Raw genomic sequence first — 26,185 nt, 5'->3', positions numbered from 1 at the left:
GGGGGGGGCACTTGTTGTTTGGCACAGCTTTCCTTTCTGTAAATGGTAAGTAGAGAGAACAAACATTTGAAAGTCTGGTAAATGACTCACCTTGTTATTTGCCAAGTATAAATAGGCCAGCTGTTCGAGCATCTCAAAACCTTCATCTTCAAGGCCTGCAAACAGAAAAGCATACTGCATTCCTAATCAATATGTTTAAGCACACATCACCAGCCAAAATATAATTATATGTACCGGTACACATAGTAGGCAGTTCAAGAAAAATGACACCAATTTTACATATTGTAAATTGGTAGTTTGTAGTGGGACTACTAGGGACTAGGGATACAGATAGATAGATACTTTATTTATCCCATAGGGGAAATTCATGATATGTGGAGAGCTAAAGGAAATTCAAACAGGTAAATTTACATACTGTAGGTTACTTAACACTACAAGCTTGAAAGGCCCACACACTTCTTCAGTGAAGGTGGAAATTATGCAACACTTTGTTGATTTGATTTGTTTTATTCACTTCAATGATTCATAGTCATTATGTGGTTTGTTAATTTTTTTCTAAGCTCTGGGGTAATATTTTGGTAAGTCGACTCTAAACCGTGCCTCTTACCCAATGTCAGCTGGGATTGACTGGTATACAATCTCATCATATCAATTTACCTCGCATACAATCTATCCCATTACAACAAAATGTTTGAGTCACAATGATATGGGAAGCTACAGTTAGGGCTTTAGCAAACCAGCAGTCACCACAGCTGTCCAGAAATCCACAGAGCTGAATCTGTTCATCTTGGCATTCTTGATTGGCCACAGTGACAATGACCAACTGGCATTCAGCCACTAGCAGGAACAATGCAGGCTTAATCAGAAGGTTACATGACACGGGTTTTGCTTGTTATGTGGCTATTCTAGCTATGCTATCTAATATATGGATATAAATTGTTTCATCTGAACCTCCCAAACTCACAGGGTTTAGCCCTCATACAGCTGTTGTGGACTTGCAATGTTGTTTGCAAGCATTAGCAATTCAGAACTTTACTTTCTGCCTTTCAAGTGAAATAATTTTGCAGACACTGGGACTATTACAAGATAACAGTAAATGCTACAATATAGAGTAAAAATAATGCAAGTACAGTTGTAAATTCAATCAATTACGCAGCAATATCAAACAAAAGTTGACTAGCACTAGCTACTATAAACTACTGGTCTCACCAGATAGTCTGTAACAGCAAAACCTCTGCTTCTATTTATCAAACTAAAATGATTCCAAATTGATCTTTTGAGGCTCTGACTTGGTACGGCGCAAGGCAGCACAGACCCACAGATGAGCACGACAATCAGAAATCCAACAGTCCTGTTTGTCCCACAAAAAAACAACCTTGTGAACATGTCTTCAATATCCTCATCTGCTCTACGCTAGATTCCTGCTAGGTGTTTAGATTGTGTTAAGTGTTTACCATCTGTGGTGAGCCAGTTGTTCTGAAGGTTGAAAGTCTCGAGCTGATGTAGGTGGGAAATGTGCTCCACTGTTATCTCCTCAATTTTGTTGTTCTGGTATCAGGAGACAAAACACAGACAGAAAATACAGGAGTTTTGCACTGATAACTCCCCATTTTCTGAGCTGAATTAAAAAATATATATGTGTATGATGTATATGGCTCAATCCCATTTCACCCCTTGCCCCTAGCCCTCTGTTTTGTGCGGTCACGTTTAGGCGTAGGGTGTCCCGATTCTTGTTGAGTTGGAGGGGTAGGGTGAAGTGTAAGAGCTAACTGGCCCTTCAAACCAAGACTTTTCAGGGGCACACTTCAAACAGAGTGCTATGAGATATTTCCCCAAATGCTTTCCGACTCACCGGCAAGATTGTTGCGTAACTGACCCAAGCGACCAAGGAAACTGACATATTAAATTTTCTCCGTTAATAAAGATTTAAAAATTACGACAACCATTGTATTGTCTTAGATTAATGTTGTTTCAATGACTTATGGTCCTCTTCTTCATAAAAGCCACAAAAATGCTGCTCTCCAACCCCATTTGATGGCATCCAGCGGCGAGTTTGCTGAACTTTACCGCTTTCATTTCAGTGCAGACTGTCATGCCTGCCTACAGAGCATCACTAACAATAGCCTGGTAATATAGCAGTGTTTTTTCTTTCTTTTTCAAATGATCGATGAAATTGAAGTTGTGAAAGAATTACGTTTGTCCGTGATTTTCACATTTTGACGGCATGTTGAATCTGCGGCAAAAACACGTTGCGTCTGCCAATGTGAAAACCATCGGAGACTACTGCTGATGTATCACGTTCTTAAAGGGGTGTCCCATTTCGTAGGGGCAGATTTCAACCATTACCCCTTGTAACTCAGTTCCATGGGGCAGGGGGCAAGTGGTAGGGGTAAAAATTAGAAATGGGATTGGGCCTATGTCCATGTGTGTGTGAAAGACCTGTAGAGAGAGCTGGCGGGTTTTATCAGACAACTCATCGGGGAACTCGGTGAGGTCAACTCCAGCACAGTCCACTGCCCCCTCTGCTGTACAGCTACACTCTGGCGGACATAGGACCGGATCAGATTTCGTCACCACTGTTGTGATGTTGGTCTCCTCTCCCTCCTCCTCTTCCACTGGTTCAAGGGGGGCCTGGCAACGCACCAAAACCGAGGCCAAGAGCAGCACACTCAGGGCCCGTAGGATGGAATGCTTGGGAAAGGCCATGTCCACTGCTGAGCTCTCCTGTTGCAAAAGCACACGGACAATAAAGTTAAAAAATCACGTCATGGAGTATTTTTTGCTCTTGGGAACAAGGGCTTATAAAAGCTGCAATTTACTACTCTTTGGACATTTGAAGCAGTAGCCAGCGAATTTTTTATACTTTGGGACTTTCTTAATTGAGTGTATGTAGTTATAATGGGGGGTGAGTGAGAAGCACCACTGATGGGCTTTCATATAAAATTGTACAAGTGGCATCTTTCTGTCAGTCACTGCTCCACAGCTTCTGGTGTGAGAAGGTGCGCATCCTGCAAGTCAGTCATTCATGACTAACTCAGCCTGTTTTTTACTACCTGCAAATTGCAGGTATTAACACTGACATATCATCACCTTGTGAACAAGTTCATCAGTTTTAGGTGCTGTGGTTGAAAATGACTGACGAGTGATAGTGAACGGAAATAAACTTTTGGGCCTTAAAAACAAAACAATGAGCTGAAAGAGGCTAAAGTACGAGTGAAGTGAGAGGAACTGCAGTTTATGAGTTAGTGATAATTCTCTCTGGGTTCATCTCTATAGGTGACATCCTTTTGATAATGCAATTCATTCGGTATGAGGGAAGCTTTCTACAAATAAGATCATTTGATGAATTTCTACAAGTTCAAATCTTATACTAGGTATGATTTTATGAAGCCGTCAAGTGTCAAATGTAGTTGTGTAATTTCAATGAATAGATGTCACATCTGCCTCAGTTGATTTTGGATGGCAGAAAAAGTGTAACTGAAACTGTCAGGTCAATATATTGACCAGTAACTACATGGACATGGATTAAGTTTGTTTGTAATTTAAACAGGTGAGCCACCTGTTCACTCACCTGAAGCTATAGTCACACACTCATTCATGAAGATAGAGATAGATCCAATTTAGCGCACAGCTACATTTCAAACACTGCAAGTTCCTTTTGCTGAACATGATCTAAACCGCAGCAAAGCTAGTCAGATGCATAGAGACACACTAAACCCAATATGTTTAGAGAACAGCTGACATAGAACAAACTGTATACTGGTATAAACTAAATCTGTATAAGAGATTCAGAGAATTGTCAAAGCTCAAAGCTAGGTCAGTAAATCTAGAGAGTAAAATTCAGCTACAAATGTGACCCTTTTTTTTCTCTCAAGTGTGCCAATTTTATGGAAGTGCAATGCTAAAGGAACGGAATACCCTTTCAAAGAGAGGAAGACACACATGTAGCTATCTGCCTTCCAGTTTCATTTACACTATGGACAAGGACTGCATCATTTCATTTCAAATCTTTTCAATCTGCCAACCTTAATCCCTCCCTGCGGTGCCATTTCTAACTGGTGTATGGAAAAAAATAGTATCCTTACATCTAAATATGAATTCAACTGATGGAGGATTTACATCATTTACGCACCAGGACAACAACAAAAGACAGTCGTCTCTCTGCTCCTTCTCTCTGCTGTGTCTGAAGCTTCAGTCTTCACTGCAAGGGCTAATTTGAAAAAAGAAAATAAGCATCACCCTGGCAGCTTACTCTGTTTGCTTTCCAAACATTTCACACACATGCCTTCAGAAAAATCAAATCTACAGTTTTAAATTAAATAAAATAATGTGAATCTAGCCCTCCGCAATCGGCTGAGCAGTGTTTGTATGACGCTAGTGTTTTGCAATGACCTGAAAAAGCCCTCTAATCATTTCCACCAATGTTGATAGAAATATTCCAAGTGGGCACTCAGGGCAGCTCTCAAGGCAAAAGTCTAAAAGCCATCCATCAGAAGAGCCTTCTCTGCTTGTCGCACAACAGCTACCAGAGGGACTGTGGCAAACACGCGCACACACACACACACACACACAAGTGGATGCACACAGCAGCAGAAAATCCACACAGCAGCATGCATACACCCACAGCAAATGAAAAATAAAAGCCTGTGCACTTGCCTGCACTTATTGCACAATGTCAACCCTTGCTAGAATGAAAACATCATAGCATCCAGGGGTCAGAGAGGAGTTTACAGCCTTCACTAAGTCAACAACAATCTCATGTTACCTTATTATTTAAGGGCTTGAAGGGAAAATGCACTGAGTATCTTAAAAGTCATCATATTGTTTTCATTTTGTTCTACTCTCTCAGCTGAGCAGAGGTTGTGAGGTGGCTATGCTGCACTGTTAAGTAGTCCGGATCATCATGCCAGAAATGTCATGCATGGATGAATGACGCCGACACTTTAAGCTCAACTCCATATAACATTGCAGCCATCTGTAAAACATGCAGCAGTAAAGTCTGCAAAAGCAACGTTCTGGTCTACTACTGTACTTTACCCGTTCCCAACGATGTTTGCTGAAATGCACTGAAGTCTGACGTCCAGTCCAAACACAGGCTGTCCCATAGCAGGCGAGGAGTCACACAGCCGCACCAGATACCCTCCAGATGTGAGAGAGAAGTGGGAGTGGGAGAGAAAGTTAGAAGAAAGAAAGGAAAGAGAACAGGCGAGAGTGAAAAGGAAGGGAGTGAGTAAGAGAGACAGCTCTGACCTGACTGGGAGCCAAAAACAAATTCTTTCCTTTTTTTCTCATATTTTTTTCCCAAGTATTGATTTTTTTCCCCCTCAATGTAGCTGGTCTTTCCAGTTTAAATGAAATGAGTTTGAGCTGTTATAGCTTGGTTTGGTAAAAATTCCTCTACATGCAACAAAACCTTTCCAACCTACATGATTCATCTGAGATGATAAACATTCTGCAGACTTGGGACAAGAAACACTTGGATGCACTTAAAGATCACATCCCTTCAAACAGGGTGGCTGTGTCTTGGATTTTCAAAAATTAAAACAGCTAAAAAACACTCTTGTTCTTCAGAAGATACTGAATCTTAAACATCTGTAGTGCAGATTATTGAGCTATAGAGTTGAAATATGTTCTGAGATACCTTTCATTTGGGGAAGACACATAAGTCATCCTAAACACTCTTATAATAAAGTAAGAAGTGGAAGAGTAGCCTGCCAAAAAGAGGTGTCAGCATGTGATCTAATGTCCTACGTGTTTCTGGATTAGGCCTCTTTTTCAACAAGCCCACCTCCCATTAGGCACAGTGTGTGAACATCTGCTACCATTACGATGCATTAGCACAGTTCACTGAACTTCAGATTTACAGGCGGAAGTGTTTTGGGATGATTCATCAACACAAAATGTATTTCAAGTGCATTTGTCTCTTAGTTTTTTTTACTTTTCTGATTCCTTTCTTATCAGCTTCACATTGATAAATAATTAGCCTTATTTCTCATCTTTACTTCCTCAGCTGATTTTGTTTTTTGTATGTAAGGCATTCAAATAAAACAGCTTAAAAAAAACAGGACATGCACACTGCCCTACAGAATCTAAAACATGTTAACTCCAAGGTACTATAGAATATTAATAATATTTTTTATGTGTATTTTAACCATCTAAAAATTGTGTGGTAGAAATGTTGTAACTTTACCATTATACTTCAACATTTCGGGAAAGTTAGATGAGAAGATAAATATCCCTCATGTGGCTGTAAAGTACATATGAAGCTACAGTCAGCAGCTGGTTAGCTTAGCTTACCGTTATGACTGGAGGGGAGCAGCTAGCTTGGCCAAAGCTAACAAAGCTTACTTGTTAATTGAGTAGTATCGAACGAGAGGGAGTGATGTTGTACTGAGTATCAGCACGGCTGTGGTTCGGTCATAGGTACAAAGCCGAAGGCCGAAGACAATCAATCAGCTAGCTGCTTTATACAACAGTTCCACGAGCGTCATATTAGTTAAATAAGCAGCAACAGATTATGATTTGTTTGATAATTTTATCATTTATTCGGCTACGCCAACACAAATAGTTCCGCAACTGGACTGTTACTGGACTCTTGCTAAGTAACATCCTGACCTGCACAGTGCACACTAGCTTGCTACCTTGTCCACACGTTACCTCAGGTGTGCGCTGAAGTATCCAGGCTTCTTACCTTCATCCTCTTCTGACGACCATACACATTTTAATTCAAATGTTATTTCTTGAAATATATTCATCTTTGCAAAGTTTGCTACAATCTAAGATGGATAACGACTGTTAATGTAACCCTGATTAACGGTTAATAGAACACCTGTGAAGCGGAGTGATACATAGTTAAAAGTCCCAGTGCAGTTGTACTCTATATCGGCGCTCATGGAATGACTCTCGTCCAATCAAATTTCTTGGTCGGAACTACCTTCTGTATAACATGTTATATTTTCTGCTTTATCTTTGGCCAGGAGCAGTGAATTCAAGACCCCCCTCCCCCCCTGCTTACTACCTAACAATTCAGAGTGACAGACAGGCTAGTTGTTTCCCCCTGTTTTCTGTCTTTATGCTAAGCTATGCTAACCGCCTGGTGGTTATAGCTTTACGGTAACTGTATGGAAATTAGGTAAGCAGCGGTTCCTAGCTCTCTGACTCTATTTCTTAGTTCAATACCATTTTATTGCAATATTCTTTTGTGTCCTTTTGTCTATTGTGTGTTTTTGCTGCTTTCACTGATCAGGAATAGCTCTCCAAATTTTGTTTTATATTTTTTTTTGTACAATTAAAATAAAGGCAAGAATGAATGAATGAATGAATGAATGAATGAAAATAAAGGCTTTCTATTCTATTAGTCTTCTCAGCAAGAACACAAATAAGCAATAAGCCTTTCCTAAAATGTTAATCAATTTACTGTATTTCTGTGAAAACAGCATGTAAAATTAGCACCCATGCAAAATGAAAACGGTGTCAGAAACATTTGTTCTCAACTGAAAATTATGGTATACAATTTGATGAATTGTTGATATCATATGCACAAAAACACGATGGACTAAAAAAAAATGTTTAGTTGATGTTAAATACTTTTGATTAATGGTGAAAAATCATGTATTGCATTTTTGTAACATTTCATTTGTAATATGATATTAGGTGGTAAGAGTTGCTATTCAGATACAGTGACCAGATTAGTTAGAAAAGTTATATATTAACAACACTGGGACCCTCTCAGGAGCATGTGAATGCAACATCTCTTCCACAGTCCACTGTATTCAATCAATCCAGGTCATTCCCTTGAGTGACAGTTCCTTCCCACCTGATTTTGTTCTTGGTAATAAATCCCTATGCTCCTCATGTAAAGACACTGGTAATACTTTATGTGTCCCTTATTTTCCAAGATACCATCTGGTATTTAACAGCTGATGGTCTGGACATTTCATGAAAAGGGCAATGTAATTTGGCACTTAATAAGGGGAAATGGATTGCAATTGTTGAAAAAAGGTTCCTAAGAGTCTGTTTTATATTGACATAATATAAACCTCTGTAGGTTCCTCCATTAGAGATCGGTATGTGAAAATTGCCTAGAGCCAACAATAGTGAAAAAAAAGTGAGAAATTCATTAAGATCCCTTCAGGGATATCTACACAATCTGCTTATCCATCAGTTATTTCAGCATTTATGTTGTATGAAATTTAAAACTGAGAAAATATTTTGTTTTCATTAACTGGATCATCTAGAAGTGGCTTCTAGTATTTTTTTCTAAACTGTAGATCTCCCTCTTTCCTTCCTCTTTGTACTGGAACTGCAGCCACCAACTACAGACAAGAATGAAGACAGTTGGAGTGGGGTGGAGGATACTAGGCCGCTTCCGGTTACAGTGAGTCTGGGTTTTTTTTTGAGTCTCACTCTCTGATCACGTCTGCTGAACTGCTGTTTTCAGGCCGACAGAGAGACAGACCTCGGTTCGTGGCCTTGAATTCCTTACTGAAACTTGAGAAAACAAGCTCCGGTCCATGTTCTCGTTACTACTCATCGTATTATTTGGCAGACTGTTTTCCCCTAGAGACGATCTCTGGTCATTTATAAATGTTTCCACTGTTTCAGTAAAGACATCTTCAAACAACTTTCTCAAAGCAACGGCCGTTCCAACAGACTCATTTTACAACTCTTGTGAACAGGTTGCAGTTTATGTTTGATCTCATTCTACGGGACACAACACAGAACAGCAGGGATTGTGTCTGCCATTTTACAGATCAGTAGGGAACCCTTTATTTTTAGGAGAAAATGAAAATTATTTGATACCTACACTGTTGCCTCTGCTGTGTTTATGTAATAAATGCACAAACAGACCCTGCATGAAGAGTTTTTGTTTACACTTTCTATCAATTAGAGCTGGGATATCGCCTTTTCTTTTTGTCTACATTCTTATAAACTAATCCATTTAATTTTTACTTGAAGAAACCATTTTTCACTGAGCACAGCTCTTAAAAGGGCGGCTCTTTTGCCTCATGTAAAACCAGAACATGAAACAAGGATTCAAGTCCCACCCAGAGTGTGTTTGTAATATGAAATGTGTCCAATAAAGCCCCATAGCTGCTGCTCTTAGTCATCGCTAACAAACCGACACTGCAAATCACATAAGTGTGACATTTATTACAGGATGCAGTAAATAGGTTTGTCTACTATAATGTAATCAAGGAAATTCACTTGTTTGTTGTTGAGGAGAGAGATTTTTTTTTGTTTGGTAATTATTGCTGCGCCAGTTCTTCCTCTGCTTCTTCTAAACAAACCCCTGAGTTTCTTTAGAAACGTACAACACAGCACATCTTTCAGCAGGTAATTATTTTCCAGGGTAGTAATAATTGGTGAATAACATGATAAATCACTGCTACATTATGTAACAGGGTTGTGGTGACATTAGGGCAAGCAGAAACGCAACTTTATATTATTAGAGGGGCATGCCACTGATTTATTATTCCACAAAGTTGAAAGACTTACATATTAAAGATTTAAAAAAGAATGGTCAGAATTGATGCAGCTGTGACCGGTGCAATCAGTTCACTGATTAAAAAGTACAAGTAAACTTCTAACATTTATTTATTTCTTTACTGTGAACTTTTAAATTAATCAATTATGCTATTCACATGGAAATTAGAGCAATTAACATTATTCTTCTTGTTAACCATGTTTTGAATATGAGTTTGAAGCAAATAGTCCAACATTTCTAATCAAATATAAAATGTTCCATTGCGAAATAAAAGGGAAGAAATAAGACATTATTACACTTATGAAATCTCATACTCAAAAAGCAGTCATTAGTGACCAATGAAACAACCCCAGTGTGACTACAGAGTAAGACCCACAAAACTACGAGAGCCAAGCCAAAGCTGCAGTGGAATCTGGGTCAGAGCTAGTTAACAGATTTGTCTTTTAGCCACGCTCCTCCATTTACAAAGGAAAAACTACAGCGTGGCAGTCTGGAACCAGGTCGCTGCCGTGTTGGAAAACAGCAAAGTCCTCCAGAATGGGAACATATGTAGGCTCAGCCAACTTGACAGTGACATCCAAGTGCTGTCGCATCTGAACAGAGGCTCGTTATTGTGGAAGGTCATACTAATACAACCTCAAACAGGCCCTTGAATTGTGTGGGAGGTGCATGTTAATATCTTGTGGAGCCAGGAGTGTGTTCATGTGAATTTAATGTCTACAACTCACACTGAATAAACACTGAACCTTATGTTAGGACATCTGGCCAATATTTCCATTTTAACATCCATAAACTCAACATTACCATCATAAGGAGCCTTCATCTTAAACACACAGGGCCAGCATGTTGTTAAATCCATTTTTATGTGCAAGTTCACAGATAAAATGTTCTGGGCATTTTGTTTGTCTGCAACGTGATTAGAAACATAAAGTCAACATCAATTAGTCAAGGGTGTGCGCTAGATACTGTTCCTGCTTAACAAAAACAAACACAAGTGAAGACCACCCCAATGGACCTTGGAGCACAGACAAATTTATTAAGTAGAAATCTTTTGGAGATTAATACAATAATGATACTGCAGCAGAAAATTACACCCCCCTCCACTGAAATGTTGGGTGGCCACAGTGAAAGACATTTTCTGTGTTGTGGGCTGAAAACTTAAAATCTGAGACAAGGAGGCACTTAGACTGTTGTGTCCATGATTGTGGAAAATGACATCAATCTGCTCTACTCAAAACATTTCCAGACATAATACATTTAAAGATTTCATTAGCAACAGGTATTGGAAATTTATTGAAAAGTGGACATGAACTGAATTAGTATCACGAAGTAGGAGCACCTGTCTCTACTCTAGTGTACTGACAGTATTATCGTGAGAGGGCCCGCAGGCAGGGACTTGATTAGAGAATTAAAAAACAATCTATCTTATTCTCCAGTTAGCTTGGCGGGGCTGCTGACTAATCCCCTGTTCAGTCAGTGAGGTCACTAGTAGGAAAAGTGGTTCAGTCCAGTGATGAGAAGGTTCATAACCCTGTAACATTCATCTGAGACCAGACCTGCTGTTGAATTATTTGTGGTTTATTCTATTCAGTGTTCAGAGGTGTAGTTACAGCTAGCTCCAATGTCTCATCTACAGCTTGGCTTTGCCAGGTTGCAGCTGCAGGTTTTGAAGCTTCATGGCCAGTCCCATGTTTCCTGTGATCTTCAGCTTGCCCTGGAAAAACGCCTGCGGATCAGAAAGGGTGAAAAATGTCATACAGACAGTTCAGGATCTGAAGTGCGGTTCAGTCTGTGTTGGAGAGAAATACTTGCTGCTGGTTTAAAGAGTTACCATGAGAGATTAACTCAACCCAGGGAAAGTGGGGCAACGGCAACAACCGCTTATAAAACTATCAGAAAACTGCACAGCAGCCAGGCACAGTATACGTAGAATTAGAAAAATGAATGTGGACAGGAATGAAGAAGGAGGTAGTAACTCAACCACTCTAAGAGTGCAGAAATTCTTTATGACAAATTGAATAACTGAAATTATTTTTTTGCCTTTGTATGAAAAACATGCAAAAAGAAAACCTGTCCAAATTTCAAAATGATGGGGGCTAAATCAGAGCATTCATTCCTTAACGACACACACACACACACACACACAGTGCAATGATGGCTTTTCTCTAGGTACAGGTAATCACTGTAAATGGCTGTGGACTGACGGTAGAGATGTGTCATACTCTCCTCGTACAGATCTGAGTGGGCCTCATGGTTCACTGCTTTTACCCATTACAATTGAGGGTTTGAAAACATTTCTGTACAAAGCATGAAAAAAGAGGATGCCAAGAATTTAAAGATGATAAAGATTTAATTCATGCCTAACTGAAAGATTATCTAAATACCTCAAAAAAACAGTATGTTTTGGCATCACTGATGTCAAAACTAAACAAAAGGCTATCACCACTATTAAAACTCACTTAATTGAACTTTATCATGAATATTTTTGAATGTCACTATGTCTTATGTTATTCCATATTTTTCTTACCGTCAACATATAGCATGAATATACCACAACTAGCAATGCATCAGTCTGTCTCTCAGAACCAGTTTCTGGCTCTCAGCTGACGACTGCAGTTTTTAACAAATGTTACTCAAACAGTAGGAAATTGTGCATTTGTTTGGGGCCCTTTTCAGTGGATGATTAATACATATTTGGTGCGCTACTGACTATTTCCAGCAACTGAATGATGTATGTGGGATTCAGTCAAAATAAACCACAGTGGCTGTGTTTGTGCAAATGAAGGAGGAGCATGTCAGTGAGACAGTGTGACTCATTAACGTGTTTTTAATTGTTGTTGGATGACAATGCAGCTCTATGCCATACAGGAATATAAGATCTACAGGATATATGGATAGATATACTTGTTAGTTGGACCACTTCATTGTTAATCTTTTAATGGGGTTTGCTGACAACAGAGGCTGAAACATCTGTCCTTCTTTCTTTTGCACACCGATCACATTTTATGTTTCTTACTCAGACATGAAATCCCCCTCATTTAATGATAAGGTCTCTCTCTTTCCAAGGCTTCAAGCAGGAAACCGTTTTTATAATTTCATCGTACACAGCTTTGATTTCATGGCCTCTGGTCTGAGGGAGGGACATTAGCATAATCAGCCAATAATGACGCAGCAGAGGGTTTCCTCTTAGTGTCAACCTGACACTAACAAAATATCCTGTTAGTACCACATCCAACTGGCAAACAAATCTGTTCCACTTTTTATGGAGAACAGGGCACACAGACTGAGGTAGGAAGAAATTAACTCAAGGAAAAGCCAGGAGTGCTACATGCATACACTGATGCTATTTACACAACACTAAGTCAAAACCTAGTAAGGTATTTGCATTCTGCCTATTGTCAGTTGGTTTCAACCCTTTATCTGTTTGCTTCTCTCCTTCTCTCTGTGCTCACATATACACTATTTTAATACAGCAGCTCTGCACTGCTAAAATCCAGATTTTATAACCACAATGTCATCTGACAATATCACCATGCACATAAGTTAAAAACAACAGCCGTGCTGTCATTTCAGCTGTATATTAAAATTATCTCTCACGCTCATTCAAATCAGCTGCCGAGCGGTAAGCACGGGGAGGTGTGCCTGCAGAGGGAAAGCCTGATGTCGTGCTTTTGGGGCAATACTGGCACCCCCTCCTCCCCTACTGGTTCCCGGCACTCAATAACCCTAAGCCTAAGCTTAAACCTAAACCTAAAACTAAAACTAAGCCTAAGCCTAAACCAGGGTATGGCAGTTGAGGTGGGGGGGTCAGCCACCACAGTTTTATAATGAACAGAAAATATTTTTATTTTAACTGACCAGTCAGTCATAGTCGGACTGGCTAAAAACAACACGTGTTCATTCGTGGAGAAGTGAGATCCGATCACGTGGTCACTTGAGACCATTGAGACGCATTTTAATGCCAAGTGTGAACTGATGTGCGTAGAGCTGTCCACTTGTTATCAGATCACCCGAGACAGATGTTAATACTAAGTCTGGAAAGGGCCTCTGAGTCAGAATCATTATCGGTACTACGTGCGTAGTACCGCATGAGTTCAATCAAAACACACCATGGCTGAATACTCACAGTCTGTGGGTTCATCTTCCCTGTCATTAAGGCCAACAAATCTGTGTCCGACATGGAAATGGTGCAGTCTGCTTTCTTATCTGCAGAAAAGAAATATAAAAACCAAATTTAACTCAAAAACATTTGTTTACTAACGTGCAGGTATTTAAGGGTATTAAGATACAAAGAAATGCAAAAGTTTCATAAAACCACACACTGATGAAGCAGACAAGGTCTGTGCAGGCATTGATCTTCAAACTGCATTTACACCCATAGTTAAATATTAAAATGATTACACGTCACTATGGGTTTCCACTGTCATATGAGACGAAAGAAAGCCCTGATACGGTTTTCTTGGCACTTGAGTTTTCTTACCTGTGTCATTGTGAACACAGCCTTTGCCATTCTTCACATCCACAAACCAAGTTGCCTCCTGTCCATTCGGGCCGTCCTTCACTTTAAAGGCAAACACTCCCCCAATCTTCTTTACAAACTGCTCCCCCTCCTGTTTAAATATACATAGAGTAAACAGTATCTCTATTACATGTAAATTTAGTTTTCATGACCTATACTTACAAGCTCATGGAGTAGTCACTACATGTCTTAGCTGGGCTTTTACGCTACTCAGAAATGGCATCCTTTCATACTTGAGTAACACTACACATGTATTTTCAGCTCACAGTTAATATCTTCATATGAATACAAAGAGGAGTGTCAGGTTCAGAGATATAAGACTGTGTTAGTAAGACTGTGTTGACCGTTTTCTTTCAGCCTTCAGCTTTAAACTGAAAATGTACAGATTTTCAGAAGTTTCATGGATATTTCATCCCTTTTCTTTACCAGTTTGTGATGAATATGTAAAATGTTGACACAGTTCCCATGTTTTGGGTGATGAATAAAAGAGGAACTATGTAGCCACAGTGTCAGTCAATTAGCTGTGGGCTACACCCAAGTACTGCTTTTTTAGCCTAAATTCACATTTTTTTCAAATGTGCACCATGCATGAAAATAAAATGAGATGATGATCATTGTGAGGCATGATCTGGAGTTTTTATATGATTTCTAAAGATATTTATGAATCTTTATCCCTCATAAACCATCAGAGATACTGGACAATTTATGATTTCAGATACTCAGGTCTGTAAATTAGAAACTCTGTAATATATTTCTTAATTCTGATTTCCACATTAACTATGCAAAGGAAAATGTTTTAACTGTTCACAAGTGTACAACATGACAAAATTAAATGTACTGCAGAAGAACAGAACACTAAGATATTAAAGATGATCTGTGGAGTTTTTGGTCACTAGTGAGTCCCTGTTTGGTTTGTATTGTGCATGAGCGCAAAGATACATGCAGGTGTAGCAATAAACATTTCTGCTGATTGATTTCAAGCTGTTCCACTGACCTACAGTTGGCAATTGTGTGCCAAGAAACACTGAAATGTGCCCGGAAAAGGCAGGAAAGAAGAAGACTGTGAGCAGGTAAATATGAATGTTAAGAATAAGGAATACCAAATGTAAACAGTAACTTTGATACCAGAAAAATTGACAAACCACCTTTTAATCCGCAGGCTATATAGTTTCTTCATTTTACACTCTTCACTCTTCCTTGGGTTACAGATTACTGTTTTTACATCAGTGTTTATGGAAAACACTGATATTTTGGAATATCACCATAAATCTGCCCAAAAAAAATTGGTATTTGAATAGAAACAGAAAAATCCACTTTCTTATCAACATTTAATCAATATGGAATACAAAAGTGGGATAAGGGAGTCTCTCACAAAGCTTCACATTCAAAATTTTAAATCTATTTGTCTGATCAGTTGTTTGATATATTAGACTAAACCATGTCTCTAAATATCCAGTCAGCTCCCCTGTTGCCATTTTCTCATTGCTGACAAATCCCACTCATTATATAGACAGCACTGCTAGCATGCTTGAGATGAATATAGTATGATTGGGGTCACACAAAGGTAACTGCTTAAAAACACTGACTTTTGGGAGGAAACAATTTGTCTGATTGAGTCAACATAAGCTTCAAATTATTTTTGTGGTATGAAATGAGTTTGGGAACTGATCCAAATGTGCCACCATGAGGCTAAAGGCCCATATAACAGTATGGCACAGGCCTAGAAACACTGTATATGACTGAATAGATTGATCCTAAAAGGAAAGGATGAGCATTCTTTATACAGAACCAATGACATAAAAGTCTGTCAGTATTTAATCACCTCCTGAAGCTTCTTGTTGATTTCCTGGAACACAGCATGTGCCTTGAACCCCTCCAGTCCATCACTAGCACTGGTATTAATGGCTTGAACCCTTGACATCGTGAAGGCAAAGGCATAGAAATGAGAAAACATACAAGCAAAAGAAAGTGATGAAAACAGCAGAAAAAAAGAGTTGTCAGAGACATTCAATCTGATATTTATATGTTTTGTATGTCTGTGGGAACATGTTTACTCTTTTGAATGGGTCTCATCACTGGAGCTCAGTGTGTGTTCACCCTTGTCAATTTCATACTGTAACATGTGAATACCACCCTCAAGTCACAAACTCTGATGTCCAACATGACACAGTTATCACTTCCGCGAAAGGATTAGGTTCATCAAAACTGTGTCTTCGACATTTGTCATCCTCATTGCCTGGTTCACAGTCAGTGTATCTCAACACACACCAATCCAGGATGTCACTATCTTTGTGCACCTTTCTGCAATGGATAACACAAAGTGGCAAAACACAACTGCACTGGTAGTAGTGTATTTGTCAAAGTGCAAAGAATGTTGCATAAAAAGATGATGAATGAAACCAAAATAAAGCAATGTAATAAAATAACGGTACAATAAATTATGATAGTTAACAAATACTGTTAATAAACAGTTTAAAGTCTTTATATCGGCTTACAACTGCACTTTAATATGTTTAAAACAATTTGTTAAATGCTCATATGACGTTAATACTTGAAAATATTAAACAGAGTAACTTACCAAATCAAGGTTTTGTGGAAACTATTGAAACCAGCTACACAATTAGCTACTTGCTAATCATGCTGGAACGAACAGCGGGCTGGCACGCTAGCTAAAGCCTTGTAGAAATGTATGAAAGAGCTAATGTTAGTGGCTTCAGAAAACGTTAACGTAGCCGTTTGTTGGACATTTATTTCGTAGCTAACTTGTGTAACATTGTGTTAACCGGGACAACGAGGGTGACCTCAGTGAATTATTCAAAAACACATAACTCGCAATGTGCAAATTATACTGTATACAATTTAGTATTCTTACCGTTGTATCTGTATTTCAGGCATTTTGCTCTGACGTTAGGTGAACAAACAAGTGTCTCAGGATTAAACAACCGGTAAACCCACAGATCCAGGTTAGCTCGTACTGTGCCTGCTGTTTGCTAACTACACTTCCTTGTTTTTTTCTCTCACTTTCCCGGATCTTCAGACTTGACATGTCGATGTCAGATAGCCCTAATCAACATAACTTTAAAAAATAGTCCATAGTCCAAGTAAACTCTAAGCTTTCAGTCTGAATAGTTTATTTAAAAGACCATAGGGCTACCGTGGTTTTAGCCGATTTAAACTCCTTTAAACTCCAACAGCAAGATGATATAGACGTAATTGAAGACTTTCCCAATCCTGCACTAAAACTGGATTACCACCTAATCATAATGTGAACCTGACAAAAAAAAATCATGTTTACTGTGATCATTACACAATTAAAGTAATTGTATAATTCAGTACTGATTTTAAGCAGAAAATGCAAGTATAATTTGTATTGAAGGAACTGGAACTATCAAACACACTGGTCCTTACAGATGTGTCTGTGTACATTTTGGATACTGGTTTAATTTCTGTGGTAATTTCAGAGCCATAAATATGAACCTAGCAATTTGTGAAATTACCCATGGCTGTTTATGGTAGCCTATATAGCCCCCTTCAAAAAGGTGAAAATGTTAGAGTTTAATGTGTTTTCTGTCTTTATAAGTGTTGTAACATAACATTTGTATTGCTATCCTGGCTTTTACAGTGTAAATTTTGGACAACCAGGGCTGACCCAGGCATGTCCCATCAAATAAATATTTCATCACAGACAAATAACTGATACAAAAACATATACCTGTAAATTGCTGCCAAAATATCCCTATAATCACTATAAATGATACAGAAAAAAAGTCCCATTTCATCAAGGAGTGGGAGAAAATCCACATCTGGAGGTTTTCCTCAGCCATGAATGTGATGAGAAGATTGTCATGGTTGTTAAAGAGGATTTATCTTTTTAAGTTAAGTTGTTAAGTCTGGGACTTACTGTACCTTCAATTTAAGCATGATAGTCACTGAGAAATCAGATGGTGTTGTAGCGAGAAATAAGTATACATGTCAACATGTGCATAACAGTTTTGCTGTAATGTCAAGGATAATGTAATGTTGAAGGCACACTGTTTGATGGGAATAACTGATGGGTGTCATATAATTACAGCCACACAAAAAAAAATTTATGCATGAAGGATTCTGTTATCTACATACTATGCACAGAGGGAAGGTCAGAAAATGACACTACATTTAATGTAGACAGCATGAATGGAGGCAAACATCAGAGAATTTCATCAGTCTAATGGAAGCGGTGAACTATCGCCCTCAATGCTTAAAGCAGGAGGGTGAGGAGGGTGAGGAGGATAGGGGAGTGCGGAGTAAGGCTGCTTCAGGCCTGTGTGGTGGTGGAGGGCTTGAGGCCAAGCACCCAGCTCACAATGGCTTGACCACTCTTTCACCCATCAGAAAAGACAGGCTGCATGCTTGCCAAGTTATAGAAAGCATGGAGATGCTGGCCTGCTACACGATCCAGTGAGGTTCTTTATTTGTAGTGGATGTCAGGAGTGGAGTGGGGGTAGCATATACAACACTGCCACTAATCAAGAAAATACTGCTCTCTGCTGGCCAGAAGACAACATAACAACACGTTGGAAATGGATGGTTCACATGATGTCTGTGAAGATTTTGAGTCATCCAGGTCATGGTTATCAAAGAGCAGTTTAATCGGGGGCAACTGGACTTGATTGTAGTTACTTGGGGTGGCTTCTTCAGTTCTGACTGGTGAGGAGACCAGGCATTTAGCCTCTGCAGGGTAGTCGTTATCAAGGCCACAGATCTCACTTGGTAGGCTACATGTCAGGGTAGTGCCCCTGGCTGTTGTAACAACAGTCGTTGGGAGTTGTTGCAGTCACCTGAGGGCAAGTGTACACCTTATCTTTCAGTTGTAGGTAAACGGCTGAGTCTTGACCTAAGGTGTACCCCCTGTGTTGATGCCTTTGTTTAAGATCCTCAAAAAGCACCGCATCCAGTGCAGCGAGAAATGCACATACTTATATACAGGTTTGCTGCTTCATATTTGTTGCCAATAAGAAGACAAGGTGTCACCATGTGTTCTTTGTGTTCTGTAGAGAGGCAGGGTCACGTACAGTATTACATGCTGCAGGACTGAGCACGCCTCTCTCAACTCGAGCCCCTGTCTCAGAATGTGCCGGAGTCACGTGACAAGCATTGCCGGTTATACTTCCTGTTGTCAACTCACTTCTTACGCTGCTTCTTTTTGCTTCTTCGTTTGATGTTTGCAGCAGGTCAGAAGTGGATGCTCCATGTGAACGGAAGATTAGTCGTTGGGTTAACGCATGCCGCTTGTTGTCAAACTGCTTCAGAAACAAAACAGGTCGGCTAAGGAAATTTGTGGGCTAATGCTAGTTGCTAATATTCGCTAGCTGTAGTATTTACAGTATTTGCATGTAACATCTTATATCCATTAGCTTCAGCTATCTTGTGTGTTTCACGTCGATAAAGACCCAGCAAGTGTTCACTTTGTTCACAAGTAGTAGCACAATGGCCTGTCTGCTCCTTTCAACACAATGCGTTGCCTCATTGAGAAAATCTGGAAGTCTAATTCATTTAAGGACTGCTGCATTCAGTGTGGATAAGCGAAACTACAGCAGCAAAAAAGCATCTTCGACCGAATATTTACACCAAAGTGTGGTGCCATCGATGCATTACCAGAAGAGTTTACCCAGGTAAGAAGTTAAATGGGGATTTTATCAAGCCCTTTTTTCATAAGAACATTAATATGTGGGTTTAATTCAACAAAGTTTGGTCTAATATGAATCTAAAGTACTTAGGAAATGTCAGGAGAGTGTAGCAAGGTGTTCTGAGTTAAAGTAGGTGACCTATTAAGCTTTCAGATGAATGTAGGTGAAAGTGCACAATTGACTTTAGCTCGATGACCACTAGGAGGCGGTGATATGACTCACATCTACAGTGTCCAACAAAACTGAGGACACCCCTGATCAATATCACTCAAATGTTACATTATTCAAAACAGTGTCGTATTATAACAAGTGCATTACTTTTAAGCTATAATAATATAGTGTGATGTAATATTACAATATAATGGTTAATTAAACATAAACAGGTTCTATTGATTACATTGAAAATACAGGCCCTAAAGTGCAACCTCATTGTAACATGATTGATTACACCTGTGATTTTAGGCCTAATTGCATGAACAAGGTTAAAAAATAACGTGTGAACACCACAGCCTCATCGGATTTGGTCTCGGTTGTGTCTAATGCACCAAACAGTTTTCAGTTTTGCTGTATATAGTAACATTTACAGGACTGCTGAAAGGCTGAATTGATTCATTTGTGAATTGTTTAGACTACCAATACCAAAACTGGAGGATACTATCAGGAGGTATCTAGCTGCCCAGAGGCCTCTGTTGGATGATGACCAGTTCAGGTATGTTTTAGTAAGGAAATCAACCATTTCATTTTATTAATGGACACTGCTAACTTTCTAACTTTATATCTTTTTCTGTGTGCCCTCAGAACAACAGAGAAACTTGCACAGGATTTCCAAAGTGGTGTTGGGAAACAGCTGCATGAGGAACTGGTAGCCCAGGATAAAAATAATAAGCACACAAGCTACATCTCAGGTGACTGTCATTCTGGCGACTTGAAATTGAGCATCTCAAATGCATACGATTACTAATGTATCTGTATTACTTTTATTTCAGGACCATGGTTCGATATGTATCTATCTGCACGTGACTCTGTGGTGCTTAACTTCAACCCCTTCATGTCATTCAATCCTGACCCAAAGACAAAATATAATGATCAGCTTGTACGGGCAACTAATATGGTGTGTTCAGCAGTGCGCTTTATGAAAACACTGCGAGCTGGATTACTGGAGCCAGAGGTTTTCCATCTAAACCCAGCAAAGAGTGACACAGACGGCTTCAAAAAGCTCATCCGTTGGGTCCCATCCTCTCTGTCTTGGTACGGAGCCTACATGGTGAATGCTTACCCCCTGGACATGTCCCAGTACTTTCGCCTCTTCAACTCAACTAGGATTCCCAAGCGTGGACGAGATGAGCTCTTCACCAATGAAAAAGGGAAACATCTCCTAGTCATGAGAAAAGGCAACATGTATGTGTTTGACATTGTAGACAGGGATGGGGATTTAGTCATGCCTGCAGAGATCCATTCTCACTTGAAGTACATTCTGTCTGACCCGACACCAGCGCCCGCCTTTCCTCTCGGGGCGCTGACCAGTGAGAACAGGGATGTGTGGGCCGGGCTGAGAGACAAGCTGTTAGCTGCTGGAAACGCAGAAAATTTACAGATTGTTGACAGCGCTCTTTTCTGTCTCTCCCTGGATGATGAGAGCATGCAAGACCATATTCACATTTCCCACAACATGCTGCACGGTGACGGCTGCAACCGGTGGTATGACAAGTCCTTCAGCGTCATTATTGCCAAAGATGGACAGGCAGCCATTAATTTTGAGCACTCCTGGGGCGACGGCGTAGCTGTGCTCCGCTTTCAGAATGAGATCTTCAAAGACACAACGGAGCAGCCACTGGTACACCCGGATTCTGCTCCCGCTGCTGTGGATTCAGCCTCCGCTGTGCGCAGACTGCAGTTCAAATTGGACAGCGAGCTGGAGAGTGGCATCAACAAAGCAAAGGAGAACTTTGATTCAGCTGTGTCAAAACTCACCATTGATGCCATGGAGTTCAAGAAAGGTGGGAAGGAGCAGTTAAAGAAGAGCAAGTTGAGTCCAGATGCTATAGTCCAACTTGCTTTTCAGATGGGCTACTTGAGGCAGTATGGGGAGACAGTGGCCACATATGAGTCGTGTAGCACTGCAGCTTTCAAGCATGGCCGCACAGAGACAATCCGACCAGCTACCAAACACACCAAACAATGTTCACACGCCTTTGTTTGCCAGCCAGGACAACACAGTGTGGACCAGCTGCGTGCCATGCTCCATGAATGCTCGAAATATCATGGGCAGCTCACCAAGGAAGCAGCTATGGGTGTGTAGAAGACATTTATACATTTTGTTCAAATTACATAATGACATGAGTTATTCATTCTGTCCCAATGATAGAGATATTATTGGCCTCTTCCTTTCACTTGCAGTCCTTGCACTCTTAACATATTTCTCCTTCCTGATGGTAATTTTATGACAGTCAATATGCTTTGGTAATTTATTAACAGAAGAGACAGTCCAGGTTAACTGAAGCAGAGCTCAGGATAGATATGGATGCTGTATGAGCCAAACTTAAAAAAATTATTTGAGACATCAAACACTCTTAACTGTATTAAAATTCCATCTTATATCAGAATTTCAGATTCTTCATGTAAATTGATTTGTACCTTTACTTTGGCTGATTCATCACTTTTTGGTTTATAAATAGAAAACTTGGTTTATATAATCAAAGTTGAGCAAAAAACATCCCTATGTATCATAGTTTAAAAACTGAAATTTAGCTAAATCCAGTTTTTCTAACTGAGTCCCACACACTTTAAACCAATGAGAAAAGCATAGGCAAAGCAAATACAGAAAATTCTTAATGTAGAATAAGCTGGATCGCTGTAACTTACTACAGGCCTAGTGTTCATATAGGATCCTGTCACGTATTGTTAGAAGCTTAATTGAGAAAATAGGTTGTCAGAGCCTTTTAAAGATGGGCAATACCCATACCAACTGTCAACTATCTGCAGCTTTAAACCTACAATTAGTTGTACCTGCTTTCTAAACCCCTTTCTATTCATTGAAAGTTAGGACGTGAGCTCTGTCCCAAATCCATACCACCTACGAACTTTATACAGTACATACTGGTTAGTATACAATAAAGATATAACATATTATTTTCTCCCTTTTCCAGAGTGAATACAGCACACTCAAAACCTGCTTAGAATTATTATATGCTAAGAAACTGGGACACAACAATAGTGTCAGTATTTTGAGCTGCTGCACTAACCACTCTTTTTATTTCTCTCACCAGGCCAAGGTTTTGACCGACATCTCTTTGCCATGCGATACCTGGCCAACTCAAAGGGCCAAGCGCTACACAACCTGTACACTGACCCCGCTTACGCCGCCATCAACCACAACATCCTCTCCACCAGCACCCTCACCAGTCCAGCTGTGAACCTCGGTGGCTTTGCCCCTGTGGTGCCCGATGGGTTTGGCGTTGGCTACGGTGTCCATGACGACTGGATTGGCTGTAACGTGTCCAGCTACCCGGCTCGCAATGTCCATGAATTCCTGCAATGTGTTCACAAGTCTTTAGAGGACATTTTCACAGTCCTGGAGGGAAAGCCACTCAGTTAAGAAACAAGTGTGTTTATCAAAGAGTGAAAAAGATCTAGTTTTACAGTACAGTGAAGGTGAGCACAGTCAGCATTCTCAGCTACTGGTTGATTATCATTTCCACACAAAGATGCAGAAAGTGAAATAACTAATATATTATTTATTATCTACAGGAGAATAAAAAGAGAATCACAGTGTGTAGGTTTAATGTTATTCAGAAAATGAATGGTACTGGACACAGATAGGTTGGGATGTTAAAGATGTGTTTGAAGAGGCTTGGATATTACTGTAGGTATGTTAGTTATCTTGTCATTACATCAAAATTGATGCGAAATGAAGGAGAAATTATCTAACAAAAAGCTGAAGCTCCTTATCTCAGCCTTTAACTGTGGACACAAGCCCTCAACTCTATAGCTTAAAGAATAACCACATCAAACTTCAAATAAAGGGGGAAAAAAAAAAGTTAGCTTTCAACTGATTACATCTACACGCTTTTCAAGACATCTTTTTTCTGAAGGTTGTAATTTAAGAGCTAGAAATTCTGATATAGCGGTGTACTGTAGCATAACGTGACGTGTTAGCCGAGTTTTCCATTTGAGTTACTCAAGTAAAAGTGTCAGCCAAGATTCAGAGTGCTGGTCACAAAACTCATGCAGTTACACTTTTCAGATGCAATACTTTGCGATACAAATTACAGTATGGAGACAAATGCTGTGCCTTGTCAAAATATGTGAATTTCAACCAGAGCAATTACTAATGTCACTGTAATATTTTATTTAAATTGCCATCACTGTTTGTCATTTACAGCCTTACTGATGTGGTTGAATGTATTTTGAAATAAAACTTTAGTTATTGGTGCAACTATTTCATAAATGTTGTTGCAAGAATATTTTCCTAATTAAAATCAGTATTTTAATAAAAATTGTATTTCTACACACGAGTATAGACTATAAAGATGTCATTGAAACCTAAGCCTTAGTGTTTCATTGCACAAAAGGACACTTGTATTGAACTTTAAACAAGTAGCTTAGGTAAAGCAGAAAGATTTCTCACCCTTTATTTAAAATAAAAAACAGTTCCACCAAAAGCAAATGTACAAATGCAATAGTTCAACAACAGAAACATTAGCTAAATCAATTTAAATGAGCAAAATCCACATTTTAGATGGGCTTGATCTTGAAGTGTAGACCGATGAGACTGAAGACGAGACATTTCAGATCTTGCACCAGGTAGTAGAACACGCGAAGACCTTCAGGGTCCCTGAAACACAGTGCAATTTTTTAAAATGAAGTCGTTCTGTCAGAGACAAATGTTCAATGTTCACTTTATTGGATATACTACTCACTTTGACTGGTTGACATCGATCAAGGAGCCAATTTTGGAAGTTGTGAATGAAATATGCTCATCACCAATGACAATTTCCAGTTCCTGTGAACATTAAGACAAACACAGGCAAGTTACTCTGAAGGCTTCAAAAACGTTATTGGTTCAGTTCATGCAATTGATTTACTAGAGTGCCAGTGCTGACATCAAAATCTGTGAACAGCAATGGAAAATATATTACAAATATATCAAATATTGAAGCGCGAAGTGCTCTGTACATGGTATAAAATTTGTGATCCTATTAAAATGATGAGGACATAATATTGCCAGTACGGAGACCACATTATTAAAACAAACCATTGCAATATGTGACCATAGTACAAACTTAATTTGACAAAATCTGACAGGTGTGTCAGAATTGGGTGCAACACCAGCAGTGTTCTTATTCAGCACCGGTGTCACTGACATAGCGTGGAGTTACAAACCTGTCTGCCAACTCTGTCAGGAGGCGGCCACAATGCATCGTCTTCCTTGGTGATCTCACTGTCATCAATGATCCTCTTCAGCTCCTCCATCACACTTTTGTGTACATATGCCTGGGTTGGCACACAAAAGACAGACGAAGGAAGTTACACTTCATAACATTTAGAGCCGTGTTATAGATTTATAATATAGGTATGATGTGAGAAAGGGTACAATCGCCAATATTGTTATTTTTAATACAAAAGTATGCCCCTCAAGTTCTGTACTGTGTTGACAATGAACCTCTGTGATTGTATGACCATCATTATCAAATTAACCTAAGTTTACATACATGAGTACATTAACAGTTGAGTCGTTAATCTGGTCAGATCATTACTAAATTACTAAACTCGGTTAAAGATTGACCTTGTATTGACAGTGTCATAATATTATGACAATTAAATTTAAATTTTACCACTAATAAAGAAACCCACACAACATGGATTGGCAATGATACAGTTTTGAAGTACTATCAACTTGCAATGTTTTTATAATCATAAATTACCTCTTTCCTGATCATGACGTCATTTTTGTAGTTACTGTTGTTTGCATACCTCAGTTTACCTGCAAGAAGAGATTTAAATTTGAAACAACGCATCACTTTCAGCAAAACGCATGAGTTCGCTATCATCCATAGAGGCCACATGGCGCTTTAAAACGCATAATACAATACTTGAAACATTACTGCATTCATAACAAGTAGATTTTGAGTCTTTAATTCAGTCTGAACATGACCTATTATCATTTATCATACAAAGCAAACCACAGGGAGAATTTGGCGCTAGCAAGTCGTTTCGAGTCCGCTGCGGCCTACCCACCGCCCGGTGGCTAGCGACGTTAGCTTAGACGTAGGGCAGCTAACACATCTTTACTACCGCCAAACTAAACTTACCGTCGGGTCTGAACTCGAATTCAAGGAACTCATGTCCAAACTTTCCCTTGTGCCCAACGTAATATCTCAAGTAGAAGTCGCTCGTTGACATCTTTACTTTCCAGAAAGTGCTCTTTCTGAGGAAGTCTGCGGAACAAAACTCGAACAAGAGCAACTCAGTGCCTCACCACCGAAATACGCATGCGCATAAGATCATAAGCTA

At 39.4% G+C, this 26,185-nt stretch overlaps 4 protein-coding genes across 5 annotated transcripts in view; 1 reads left to right on the top strand and 3 right to left on the bottom strand.

The window, feature by feature from the left end:
* Positions 1 to 5,215, bottom strand: part of podn (podocan) — a 14,895-nt gene extending 9,680 nt beyond the window's left edge. Inside the window, exons 1-5 of one of the 2 annotated variants that reach the window (XM_087180107.1) lie at positions 5,038 to 5,215; positions 4,133 to 4,210; positions 2,440 to 2,724; positions 1,455 to 1,548; positions 91 to 155 (exon numbers count right to left, since the gene is read on the bottom strand). In XM_087180107.1, the coding sequence (XP_087036233.1) occupies positions 91 to 155; positions 1,455 to 1,548; positions 2,440 to 2,706 (426 nt within the window). In that variant the 5' untranslated portion in view covers positions 2,707 to 2,724; positions 4,133 to 4,210; positions 5,038 to 5,215. The remainder of the gene's footprint in view (positions 1 to 90; positions 156 to 1,454; positions 1,549 to 2,439; positions 2,725 to 4,132; positions 4,211 to 5,037) is intronic. The other variant, XM_023429216.2, reaches the window with a different exon arrangement.
* A 5,284-nt stretch (positions 5,216 to 10,499) lies between these two features.
* scp2b (sterol carrier protein 2b) lies at positions 10,500 to 17,036 on the bottom strand. The gene is made up of 5 exons (XM_023429228.2): positions 16,879 to 17,036; positions 15,829 to 15,919; positions 13,968 to 14,097; positions 13,614 to 13,693; positions 10,500 to 11,213 (listed from the first exon to the last, which is right to left on the bottom strand). Exons 1-5 carry the CDS (start codon positions 16,899 to 16,901, stop codon positions 11,118 to 11,120), a joined length of 420 nt encoding a protein of 139 aa, XP_023284996.1. The 5' UTR covers positions 16,902 to 17,036; the 3' UTR covers positions 10,500 to 11,117.
* Positions 17,037 to 19,132: 2,096 nt separating this feature from the next.
* Positions 19,133 to 24,119, top strand: cpt2 (carnitine palmitoyltransferase 2). Its single transcript, XM_023429214.2, has 5 exons — positions 19,133 to 19,657; positions 20,301 to 20,381; positions 20,471 to 20,577; positions 20,659 to 21,963; positions 22,939 to 24,119. The coding sequence occupies exons 1-5, from the start codon at positions 19,473 to 19,475 to the stop codon at positions 23,265 to 23,267; spliced, it is 2,007 nt and encodes a 668-aa protein (XP_023284982.1). The 5' UTR covers positions 19,133 to 19,472; the 3' UTR covers positions 23,268 to 24,119.
* A 170-nt stretch (positions 24,120 to 24,289) lies between these two features.
* On the bottom strand, positions 24,290 to 26,166 carry magoh (mago homolog, exon junction complex subunit). The gene is made up of 5 exons (XM_023429215.2): positions 25,984 to 26,166; positions 25,597 to 25,655; positions 25,055 to 25,165; positions 24,592 to 24,674; positions 24,290 to 24,506 (listed from the first exon to the last, which is right to left on the bottom strand). The coding sequence occupies exons 1-5, from the start codon at positions 26,072 to 26,074 to the stop codon at positions 24,407 to 24,409; spliced, it is 444 nt and encodes a 147-aa protein (XP_023284983.1). The 5' UTR covers positions 26,075 to 26,166; the 3' UTR covers positions 24,290 to 24,406.
* Positions 26,167 to 26,185: the final 19 nt, after the last annotated feature.

The sequence above is a fragment of the Seriola lalandi genome, unplaced genomic scaffold (genome assembly GCF_002814215.2).
Source record: "Seriola lalandi dorsalis isolate HSWRI2012SDOR001 ecotype SW California unplaced genomic scaffold, Sedor1 jcf7180002054890, whole genome shotgun sequence".
NCBI lineage: Eukaryota > Metazoa > Chordata > Actinopteri > Carangiformes > Carangidae > Seriola > Seriola lalandi.
The sequence above is the reverse complement of the archived record's forward strand: the minus strand, read 5'-3'. Positions and strand labels throughout refer to the sequence as shown.